Here is a 12,955-nt window from a genome sequence, read left to right on the forward strand (position 1 = left end):
TTTGAAGACCACCTGTGAACATTTCATTAAAAAGTCTTTGGTGTGTGCGTTTAGGGATTGGTGCTTTTTATCGCCAATGAGATGTCAAGTTGCCTGATCGAATGTGTTTCAGATCATTGTTTGACTTTTTTAAATTGTTTAATGCATCTAAGATATGGAATAAATGTTGGCTTGTTTATTGGCATTTAACACCAACAATACTTTTGTTTTCTCCTCCTATTTCAGGCTCCCATCAAGCTGGAGCTGAGGCACCCACATCCAAGATCCTCTTCTCTTCTCTTCTCTTCTCTTCTCTTCTCTTCTCTTCTGGGTGTTTGGACCTGAGCGACTCAGAGTGGCAAATGCTATGCAAGCCACGTTATTTTACCAGGATGCTGTCTCTCCCTTCCAGCTTTTAGCCTGAGGAAGAGGAGACAAGGGGCGTTGAGGAACCCAAGGGTGGACTTTAACCACTACAGACTTGGCTCAACACAGAAGAAGCATGTCTGCTTGCAGAGGCTTTTCATGGATGTGTTCCATCATGGCTTTCCTGCAACTCTGGATGGGATTCGTGTCCATCTGTGCAGTCGCAATCCAGGGTCAACAGTACCCTGTAGTCACCACCAACTATGGAAAGTTGCGGGGAGTGAAAGTCACGTTACCCAATGAGATCCTGGGACCAGTGGAACAATATTTGGGGATCCCATATGCATTGGCCCCAACAGGGGAACGGCGGTTTCAGGCACCAGAGCCCCCGATGTCCTGGCCGGGCATCAGGAATGCTACTCAGTTTGCTCCCGTTTGTCCTCAGTTTTTGGAAGATCGCTTCCTACACAACGACATGCTCCCTGTGTGGTTCACGGCCAACCTGGATACACTTGTAACCTATGTCCAAGAGCAGAGCGAAGACTGCCTCTACCTAAACGTCTACGTGCCTACTGAGGACGGTAGGTCTGAGAATTTTCAGAAGGGTTTTTTAACACTTGTATTTTGCTGGGCAAAAGAATACTGGGTCTTTTGCATCCACAATGATGAACAGGAGCCAGTTGGGCCCTGGAGCGTTTACTTGATGGATTTAGCTAAAGTTGGACTACAAAAAGAACCTGTTTTGAGGCAACAGCTCATAAAGCGAGTTGTCGTAAGAACAGTGTGCCGTGAGCACATCAACACTGGGCAGAGTTCCCTGTCCGCCCTTTCCCGTGAATTTAACAATCTTTGAGATATGGTTCAAATGTTTACTGGACTAATTTACCAACCTCTCCACATGCTACTCCACCCTAACTGTGTTGTTGTCCGTGTTCTGTTAATCAATCTTGTCATCTATGACCTTGAATTGTTAGTTAGAATCGTTGAGTCATCTTTGATTGATGTAGCTGCAGGTTTGCAGTTCTAGGGGGGCTGAGACAATTTGTAAGAAGCAAGACTGCCTGGTTATGATGTTAAACTGTTGTAGAAATTTAAGTATGCAGATTGAGAGTGTCGTCAGACCACCCTGTGGTTTGTCCCTTTTGAAATAAGCTGTCAGTCAAGCATCAGGGAAGGATTTGAAAAACGGCCTCATCTCAAGTGGATTGACAGATTAAGTGACACGTATTCTTTATTTAAGTGTAGATTTGATAGCAAACGTGCACTTTAGAGCCAGTGCAGTGTCCATGTTAATATAACTGTTGTCACAGTCTGTCAGACTAAAAGCCAAAAAGAAAAGCCCAAGGAAAAGCGAAAGTGGAGATAATCCTTTAGGCTGGATTTACAAAAAAGTGCTCAATTCTGATTGAATGCTGTATTCACATAACCAACAAACCCCATGTGCCATACTTAATAATATAAATAGTACATGTTGCATATCGTTTAGTTAACCTGGATTTATTCTTGCCTTCCTCCATTGAAAGTAACCTCAGCATCACACATGAACACACATCCACACAGGAGCTGCTGCTTGCCACAGCTCACGCCGAGACGCTTCCAAAACCACTGGACTTGCCAGCATTGCACGCCTGTATGATCAGCCTCATAAAGGCACATGCACGTACACTGACGCTTCAATCACAGCAAAACATTCTGTCAATCAAGCATGTCATTTACTTCCTGATAGTAGAACAGCAAGAAGAGGACTCCCTAAGTATACTAGGTTGCTGGCTTTATGAGTACCTACTGCATTGAAGTCAAATACTGGCACAATACTGGTACACTGTAAAACAGACAAAATAAATGTGTGAACTAAAAATTTCAAGACAACATACAAGTTGAAGTTGGCAATTCAACTAAATAGGTTAAATTTTACTCTTGTGAAACAGAATTTTATCATTTGCAGAATTGAAGGAAGAACATCAAAGGAAATGTCTTTTGGAGCAAACAAGCATGCTTTGTTGTCAGTGGTGCCACAAATGTCAGTAATTTTTATTTGAAAATTTCTCCCATGACTGTTTTAGCCTAAAACAAAAATAACAAGTTGTATTCAATCATTCCATACAGTTGAAGTCAATTGGAAGCAAGAAGTAAATAAATGAAAGGAAAATTGTTTCATTTGAACAATGCAGTGTAAATCCATTATTTGATGCTAACTCAATTCAAATCTAATGAAATATGCGAAGATTTTTTTTTCCCTCACCAAAATATTGGTTGAATTCTGAATTGTTTGAACGGTTCGCCAAAAGCGATTCAGGTCAAAAGCCCAATTATCATCTTTGTTGGCACAGATGCTACCAAATTTTAAGAGAGCTTCGAAAATTTACATATAATATCTCTAAAATTACTGCAAGCACTTTGGCCTTGTTTGAATGTTCTCCTTATACTTGTGTGGGTTTCTTCGAGTCCGCCTGCTTCCTCCCACACTCCAAACAGAAAATGGCTGGGATGGATATGTTGTTTATAAAAGTCTTCACACAATTTTGCTCCAGGTTCCTGCTTCACAGACAGCATCATGTTCCAGCCGTAATTGTGATTCATTCAAAGAAATCACCTGAGCCAAAATACACTTCTCCCAGACATAGAAGCAAGCTGTTCCTTCAATCCAAGCAAGCAACCTTCCACAGGATCCCCAGGGCAGCAAATAGCCACTTTATGTGAGATACAGTATTGCTGCTCTGCTCATTTCTTTTCTTTTTAGAAAACTGCCACCTGAATCACTTGGGTTAGTTTTTAATGTCAGTGAGTCCAAGGTACGCTCTTGTGCTCGTTCCCAATTACTTGGCAGTTACTTCCGTGCAAAATACTGAATTTGTGCAAAAAGTTGCATTTCTTATAAACTATCTTTCAAATGAATGCAACTGCACTTGAATGCTTCCTCCAGGCATAGGCATGGTAAACTGAAACAAAAGTGTCGCTAATGTAATTGCACAGTCTAATAACATCCAACTACATTGCATGAAAATGACATACCTCTTCGCACATTCTATTTTATTCTTTTATGTTTTTTCCTCAACACTAGGAGTGAACTATCACAGAAAAGGTGCAGATTTCAACAGTAATGATGGTGGAAGTGATCAAGGTATTTTTCCTTTTTATTTTGCCCAGTAAAATTAAAGCCTCATGGTGTTGCAATGTTTTTTTTCCCCCCCATTATTAACTTCAAGAAAACAACTTCTTTTTTGCCCAGCAAAATTATAGCCTAACTGCAATGCATGGTGTTGCAATATATCTTTTTTTCCATTATTAACAACATCCCAGTCGTCACGTGATATCTCTTTTTGCTGTGTAAAATATAGACTTGCATGTTATTTTGCATTCTCCAGTGAACAAAACGAAAATGCTGACTTTCTAACACAGCTCCACTCTGCATGATGATAGCATAAATTACAGAGGTGTCTTTCTTGCATTGTTGGAACATTAGAAGACATTTTAGTCAAACGTCACCCTCTTCAGTTGGGCAAGTTGCCGAGGAAGCCAGACTCAATGCTCTGCCAGTGATTGAGTTTAATAGCCAGTATTTGTCATACTAGCTTGCTAGCACTAAGCAAACCAGGGGGGGGGGGCCTATACATCTGTGTCGCTCTAGTCTGGCAGCTAAAATTTGAAAACGAAAAGTGAAAGGTTTGAGAGGCCAACAGCAAAATAATGTCAACGGCGTTTATTATTTTTAAATTCTATTTAAATATGTAATTACTGTAAGTTTTTTTTAAAGTACAAAATTAAAAGAAGATATTTTTGGAATATGGCATTTCAATTAATTTCAATGGGGAAAAGTTACAAGCGCGGTCACGGAACAAATTAAACTCGATCATAAGAAGTTCAAAACCCAAAATTAATGAAGACAATATTTTTAACTGAATATTTTTTACAACATTCAAAAAAGGTTGACTATGTAGAAATCTGGAAAACTCTCGGAACGTGCGGAAATTTTGGAAAGAAAGGTGTCCATATTCAATCGCCTTTTTCTCTTACATCCATTAAATACACAAGCACTTCGATAGCCAAAGTCCATTTATGAGTGCTGGGTTACCCCTGAGGCCCATTTTGCTGTGCATGTTTTATTGCCTGTCAGTGGTAGAAGAACAAAATCAGCATAAATAGAAATGTCTTACTTATTGAAATACTCACGCAGCTGACACAGGCCGGGCATAATGTTGATGTTATAGCCTCCCGCCTGTCATCAGATGAAGGATTTAGAACGATAAATTGAGCCCGTGTCTAAGGAGAGGGAAACAATTGAGGGATGTGTATCTGTGATTATTTAAGCATGTCACACAGAATGACAACAAATACTTAATATTGTGATTATGTTGGGAAATCCCCGTGACCCGCTATACTGAAAGGCTTTGCAACCGGAAGAAGATGTAGTACATTTTGTTGACTTGCCACTTTCGCTTATAATACTTAGTATAGAAAATCCTGCTCACCTTCAATACTTATCTTTAATTCATTCAAATTGCTCTTTTATATTCTTTGTATTAATTGAGAAAGGGAGTATATCATTCCTCAACGGTACCGTTGTTATTGTTGTGCATATGACAAATGAACGTGTTGAATTTTGAATCGTTTTGTTTCAAATGAGCTAATAACTTTGATGTTCTGACAAAATCATATTGACTTCCGATCGTCTGGGCTGCGCTCTCTTTATTTACAGAAGCGTGTCGGCACTTACACTTCACGTCCCTTAGCTAATATTGATAATAGTATAGAAGCTTTGGCCTGACGGCCTTTAGTTTGACGCCTGTGTAGTTGATCAATACTGGTAAGGTAAATAATTCTAAAATAAAATCCATAAGGACTTAACCAACTCGCTTTGGCACCAGGTGGTATATTTCATGTGATCTCTTGTCATGCACAAAGGCTGCACTGTCAGTCTAATTTATGGGAAACTTTTTTTTTTTCTTCAAATTGACGCGAAAGTGAAGTGGATTCGCCCGATTCTCATTTCCCACCTGGTGGAAGGTGACACAGATGAGAATGAACTGAAAAAAATAGCACCAGGTGGTATATTTCATGTGATCTCTTGTCATGCACAAAGGCTGCACTGTCAGTCTAATTTATGGGAAACTTTTTTTTTTTCTTCAAATTGACGCGAAAGTGAAGTGGATTGGCCCGATTCTCATTTCCCACCTGGTGGAAGGTGACACAGATGAGAATGAACTGAAAAAAATAGCACCAGACACACCTATGAGGGCAAATGAGACGGCAGTTAAATGAAAGTGGGCTGCCTGATCAATTAAAGTGTAAGGGACACGTGAGCAGTGTACGCACATTTTGTTTTCATACTACCGTAATTTTCGGACTATAAGTCGCGGTTTTTTTCATAGTTTGGGTGGGGGGGCGACTTATACTCAGGAGCGACTTATATACATATATATGGTTTTTTTTCACTTTTTTGGGCATTTTATGGCTGGTGCGACTTATACTCCGGTGCGACTTATAGTCCGAAAATTACGGTATTACTTATTTGTACCCACTGACAAGACATTTGTTTGCCAGGCAAACATTTATTTTCTCCATTTGCCTTTGTAGCCAAGAGAACGTAAACGTCAGCACTATCGCTGTGAATCTTTTTACCCTGCTCCATCCGCTAATGATGATGTTTCCTTGCTTTCTCAGCTCCATTTATGAAAGGGCTGTCACTGGCAGCAGGGACAAATGCTGAACACACTGATGGTGTTTTTATCCACTGCATTTCTTTTGCCACTTGCTGTAGGCGCCATGCTTTCTGTGAAAACTTCAGCTCATCCTCTTTGGGTTGAGTATGCAAGTTGAAAAACACGTCTCGATACTGTGGTTGAGGATGAACAAAATACTGAAAACGAGCAGCCTTTCCTTCTACAATGACAGCTGCCTGAGGCTCTGCCATCTTCTGCTTGCTGTATCACTGGATACGCTTTCTTCATCTCCTTTCAGCATTTGACTCATCCGTAGCGCATGTCACTGATAAGAATGTAGACGCGTCATGACTCGGACTGCAACGTTTCAGCAAATGTAAATCCCTATGTTTATAATAGTTGTTGGCATTGCATTTATGCGGCATGATGAGCTCTAGCATATTTCTCAATATATAATGTCGCCTAATGTTAGCATCATTCTGAATACGCTTCAGTGATTTCTTCACTATGATAGGGAATAAGTGGAGAAATCCTGATTCATTGGTGCCCCTCTTAAAAATGTCTACATTTTTTATATTATTAATAAATATACCACAAATGATATTGAAATGGTCTAATAGTTAACATTAATGTTAAAAACATGAATAAATGGCTTACAGATGATTTGAAAAATACACAGGAAGCATTTGTGTACCTGCACATGCAGAAAAGACTCTCATAATTTCTTCTGCATTCTAATCTTGTCTCTCAGTCGAGCTGTACCGCTTCAACATAGCTCCTTGGCGCCAATGTACTACTTTTCTATTATCTGGATATCATAGTATGCTATCGTTCTCTGTGTTTTCTAATCGCACATGATGACATACTAACTGTTTTGTCTGTTACTCCTTGGCTGTATTATCTTCCTTTTCAGCAGCGGAGGGCTCTTTTGCTCAAGGGTGAAGCAAAAATTGTTATGAGGTTAAATTAATTCGATATATAGCTTCTAAATAATTGCTTGGGCCTGTTGAAAAAAAGTATGTTTGCAGCGACCTCCGATAACATTTTTCTCTTCAGCCTGACATTTTCACCCTATTCTAGAGTCTTCCTTCTGCCCATACTCACAATTTCTTAGTGAGACAGTACAGTCGGGGTAAGATAACTAATTAGAAAACAAAAGCTCCATGGATCTGAGCGAATTATTTTGAGATGATAGAATGCAAAACCGATGGTGCAATCCATCCAATCTAATATTGTACAGAGATGCTGAACTGTTCGTCTAATTTATGGGACAAGTATCATTGTTTTTTTGTTTTTTTCTAAATCCATTTGCCCTAAAGTGAAGTCAAAGTAAATTTAGTGAAACGGGCCAAAAGGAATTCTGCTGAGGGTTCCCAGATGACATGGAAGGAAGAACTGAAACATTAGCATCAGGCGCGCCAATAAAAAGTAGTAAAATGGAATGGAGAATAGACCATACTGCATAAAGAGCAGTTCAACGATTATGGGCAAGCTGCTTGAAAAAAACTTGGCATCTAAATTCCCACTTAAAGGGATTGTCACACATCGAAATGGACGTCCTTGATATATTAGTGGCTGCGTGAAAATGTGCATTTTAGAAAAGATCAAAATAAGTTCATCTCTAAAGGTTTTAGTGTGATTTAGGGTCTTCCTGAAGTTTCACCCAAAAGCCTAATATTGCTACCTTTATTTATCTGCATTTATTTATCTGCACATACTGTAGAGACTAATTTGTGTAATTGGTGATCAAATTCCTTTAGCATGGAGGTCACAGTGACAGAGGAAAACATGAAGACCACCATCTTTTTTCAAAGCCATTTACATGTCTTTGATCGATAAACCACTGTAGACTTTGACTGTCGGTTTTACGACATCATAAAACGAGCATATTAACGGCTCGATTTGCCTTTTTCCTTTTTTTTCCCCATTTCTCACATTAACGGCCTGTGGCATGCATTGAATCAGCTGGAGAAGATGACGCCTCATTTTATGTTGTCTAATGCAAAAGACACGCTGTTTAATTTATAATCACCACCAACCCGTCAACTAATCACCAGGTTTAATCACAACTGGCCTAACTGCAAATTAAACAACAGGAACAAATGGGCCGAGCCGCAGACGAGACAGATGTTGAAATTGTCGCCTTAAAACGGTTAGGAATGTTTATCAGTCTGGAGAAGAAGCCTCTGAGCCATCCCATTGTTGTCCTGTAGAAATAATTATTCACCAAAAAAAAGAAGATTCAAACAAATGTCTTCTGTTCAGAGTCTGGGTTGTTGTTTTGTTACAGCCACTGCAGTGAAAACCCATTTCCGCTATAAAAGGGAAAAAAAACCAGAAGCCCGTTTATGGCAGTAATTTTTTTTCTGGCACGTTCAGGATTTTTTTTTGAATGAAACTTGCAATGGTTTTCAATGTGTAGCACAACAACATGTACACATATCCCAAGGTAGTTTCAAACGATGCTTACCTTTTGCATGTCAACCTGTTCAGATTTTTATTGGAAACAGGCTGCCTTCCCTTCATGTAGATATACTAAAACTGGAAATATAACCAAAACAACAATCACACCTGATTGAGCTTTTCACAGCAAAAATCGAGCCAAGAAAATGAAGGCACAGTTTCATTTGAAGAAATCTATGAACATTGAAAATTCATTTTTGTCTTTATGGGTCACTATTAATGAGGTGAGAAATGAAAATGCGTCTCTATGCGATCTCTATGTTCTGCCGTTTGCAACGGTGCATAAACTTTGCTTTACTTTGTAATGCAAACTGAATATGCATGTTTGTAATTAAATGAAAGAATATTACCACCAGCGGCATTACAGTAAAGTTCAGCATTTCAAGCCTTTTTGTTTTCATGCCTCTTATTTGCAGATATTCACGACGAGAACGGGTTGAAGCCGGTCATGGTTTACATACACGGCGGCTCCTTTATGGAGGGAACTGGCAACATGATTGACGGCAGCATCCTGGCGAGCTACGGCAACGTCATTGTCATCACAATCAACTATCGTCTCGGCGTTCTGGGTGAGTGCCCCATTGGGGACCTTATAATTATTTTACTGATGGCTGATTGAGTCTTAAAGTGACATTGGAAGATCAATTTAATGACTAATTCACTCTCACTATTTCACCAGTGAGATGATCATTGAGGTGGAGGACATTTATAAGAGTGCAAGCAATACAGACAAGAGACCCAACCCTGCTGTTAAGCTGTCTTTAATTACATTTTTCAAATATTTAATGGCATAGTCAGGAATAGTGTGTGAGCGTGTGTGTTACTTGTAAATCTATACTTCTTATTTCACCATGAAAAAGGGACGGATGCACCTTCTATTGTCTTGATTGCCTTAAGACTGTTTGAACTTTATATATACCGTAGCTGTTTACATGAGTGCCAACATATCATGGCTTTCACTCATTTTAGCCTAATCCCATCTTTTTGCTCTACAAAGGAGAACCACATCTCTGTTGTGGCCATGGCAACCCTGCATCGCTCACTCGTTAACGCCTCTAATGTTGTGTTAGCAAAAGTCCCACAAGAGGTTTAGTACCCATTAGCAAGATGTCAAATACTTGCTGCACCATGTCTTCCATGTAGACCCATCTGAGAAGCTTGCTTTGAAAATGGCCAAAATAATAATAAAATAATTTACAGTATATATGTGAGATTGCTGTGCGAGTTATGCATTTATAGTAATTCTGCACCGCAATGCTGAAGGCCTGATTTACTAAGATCCCGAATTGCAAATGCAAGATTGATTCTACACGTCAACAGTCTGCACATGCTGTTCGTGGGCATGATTTACTCAAATTACGATTTTCATGCAAACTACAGCAACACATTGTTCTGTTTCTTATCGTCCTTCCGTGCCCAGTTGAAGGGTATGTCGCGCTTCGGTCAAGCAGCGAGTTCTCCGGGGATCTGAGAGCCGTCTGTATCCGGAATTACTTGCACGTGAGCCCAGCTTGTCATATGCATTTTGTGAATTCGCTCATTTTGCGGCCAATGAACGGTTTTGAACGGCAGTTTACCTTCGGTCAAGGATGCCAGGTTTTCTCGTCTTAGACTTTATGATGAAACCCTGCTAAACACAATGTAAACAAGGCGGGCAATTTCAAAAACATAATCGCATAAATAATTTCAATATCGAATAAAATAATTGTGATTTTTATTCATAGTCGAGCAGCCTTCTTGTGAATGACTCCAAGTCATTCCTTGGAACATTGAGAAGCTCCAGAATTACATTTAATACACAATATGTGTACGATATGATATAGTTTGTTGGTGTTTGCAAAAAATGTTGACACGAATGGAAAAGTTCTTCCAGACGCTGAGAATTTTGCTCTAACTCTTCTTTGTGTCTGTTTTACACCTGCTTTTGGGATGCGCTATTTTAAGGCAAAGCCAGAGCAATTTCTCTCAGATTTGATAAATCGCATTAAACATACTAATTTCATCTATTTCTCCTTCTCCCACAACACGCGAATTAACTTCTTGTGGATGATACGCTTCCGTATCAGTTTGCGTGAACAATCAAGTTTTCACCTGTTTTTGCACATGCACATTTTTATAACTCATGCTCGACATGTTTTAATGGCCCATAACTGCTTTGTCTTTTCTCAACCGAGGTTCATTTGGGTACTGGCGATAAAAACAAAACAAAAATTCTCTCACTTTAATTAATTTACCTGCTTGCTAGTACATATTAATTGGATAAATGAAATTATTTGTTCAGTAAACATCCCTTTTTCTCCATAGCTTGAAGGCATTTATCCTTTCTTAATGATGCAAGAGATTTTCTGTCACACTGACACCAGTTTGCATCTCTGTGCGCATGCAACTGCTGCTCGGCTCCGCTTTACTTGCCATTCATTACAAGGCCGGGCCTGTCTGCACCACTCACTATATTTAGTTGCCTGGGAGCCAAGGGGAGAAGGTATCCTGTGAGAGCTTTACCGTGTGGAAAGGGGGAAAAAACGAAGAGATTGCAGATAAAGAAGCCACTGAAGAAGCAAAACGGAGCGGAAGAAGGAATGTTGCGGGATAATGTGAAGCGTTGGGTAACCTTCCAATTTGATGCAATGCAAGCAGTGAGAAGATAAGAGCCTTTCTATTGCCATTTAATTGGCACGAAGTTGAGCCACAGAATGTGTTTCTCACCGGCTTGCATCATAGGGACTGCAGTGCATTTTATATCGCATGCTCTTATACTGTCCATGATGTGACTTATTCGCTTATTCGGCTGGAGGAACGCACCATTGTTGTCATAACTGATCAACCCAATTATTTTTATTTGCCTCTACTCTGCTCTGCTTCTACATGCTTCCGGGTCGAACAGAAACACGTATACTGACGTCACAGATATGCACGGTAAAGATGGTTTCTTCCGACATTTCGGAGTAAGTGTTCTCCTGCGCGCTGATCAGATAACCAATTGACATAAACTACCCCTCTCGTTCGTAATCAAATCTGGATTGGAACGGGCTTGTTCGGGTCAGTAAGAGATAACGCGATAGGTCACAGCCACTGTAGTTTGGCTACCATTTGTGGCTACTTTAGTATTTGTTTTGTAACCATTGGTTAGTGTACATTGCAGATATATTGTGGCTTATGCATGCTGCCTAAAAGGCTTTGTATCGCAGAAGTACGCATTCCTAATGAGATTCTTCCACTGCACCGTTGACTGCATAGCGTACTCAACCTCACTTTGGTGGGGGTCAGTTCTCACTTCCAAAATAGCACCACACCAAACAAAGGCATGCATTAGTTAGAGTGAGACGGGCAAACAAACAAGGATGAAAAAGAAGGTTATTATTTCCCCGTTGACCATGGTTTAAAGGGAGGATTTTTATTAGAAAGCAGATTGAAGTCAAAGTAGAGACTCACGCTCAAGTATGGAATGTGCTTATTTTTGTCATTTCAATCTTGAAATGTGATGGTTTTTGTGATGACAAATCGGACCAATAATCATATTGTTTCGGTAGAAATTGTGCATTGTGAAACCTGGGTAAAAGCGAGTGAGCAGAATTCCGTTGAGCTAAGTAGGTACCATGCAGTGGAAAAGGGACAGCTTACATGGGCAACAATTGGCTACTTGGCAGCATGTGGCCTTTTCATCTTCATAGTGTGGCCAGCTACTCAGTGGTTGGCTGCAAATAGGCCCTTATGAGCTCCATCCAATCGGTAATTACTCAAATCACAGGCAAAAAATAAGGGCAAGAGTCAGAGAACTATGCCAAGGTGTGAGAGAAGTGATTTTTTTAAAAGGTGAACTCCTCTGTTATATGTCTGAGAATGGAATCAGCCATGAGCAATTTCAGATATAGTCGCTGATGGTGTTGGGGTACACTCGCCTGACTTGCGTGCGGGCAGAGTGGGATGGCGGTTTGGTTTGCGTCTCTATATGTGCCCTGTGTCGTCCGCCTGATGTCAGCTGGGATAAGCTTCAGCGCCCCCCCGCAACCCCAAAACAGCATGAGCAGTGTTGAAAATGGATGAATGGAAGAATTTCAAACATATCCATTACTACAATAGCAAGGAAAAAGGCATATACGATTGAGCTCTAATTCCAGCGGAGCCGTATTGCTCGTCTTTTTGCATTGCTTTGTTATCCTGTACTGTTTGGCTTAAGCTTTTGCCAGAAAAGAATCCCTTGGCATATATTGGGGAAGTAGTGTGTCATGAAAATTGCAAATGCTTTTGAAATTTATAGTAAGGGTAAAACCTCTGAGATGGCGCAGAGGACGCTATAGCTAGTCATGAATGGGTAGTACTTCTCCTTTACTTTAGATGAGGCTACAAATGGGATGGGATGATGGACATTTAGCTACTTATATTCAGAAGGGCTTCTGACAGTTCATTTGAAGCACATGAGTGCTTTTACGGGTCTCGTCCAAGGTCACACACCTTGTACTTTCAACACAGTTATTAGTGTTGCTCTT

At 40.1% G+C, this 12,955-nt stretch overlaps 1 protein-coding gene across 2 annotated transcripts in view; it reads left to right on the plus strand.

The window, feature by feature from the left end:
- Positions 1-306: 306 nt before the first annotated feature.
- nlgn4xa (neuroligin 4 X-linked a) overlaps positions 307-12,955 on the plus strand; it is a 40,747-nt gene continuing 28,098 nt past the window's right edge. The window contains exons 1-3 of one of the 2 annotated variants that reach the window (XM_037239254.1): positions 307-926; positions 3,407-3,466; positions 8,885-9,037. In XM_037239254.1, coding sequence (XP_037095149.1) covers positions 482-926; positions 3,407-3,466; positions 8,885-9,037 — 658 coding nt within the window. In that variant the 5' untranslated portion in view covers positions 307-481. The remainder of the gene's footprint in view (positions 927-3,406; positions 3,467-8,884; positions 9,038-12,955) is intronic. The other variant, XM_037239263.1, reaches the window with a different exon arrangement.

This window comes from Syngnathus acus, chromosome 2, assembly GCF_901709675.1.
Source record: "Syngnathus acus chromosome 2, fSynAcu1.2, whole genome shotgun sequence".
In the NCBI taxonomy this organism is placed as follows: Eukaryota; Metazoa; Chordata; class Actinopteri; order Syngnathiformes; family Syngnathidae; genus Syngnathus; species Syngnathus acus.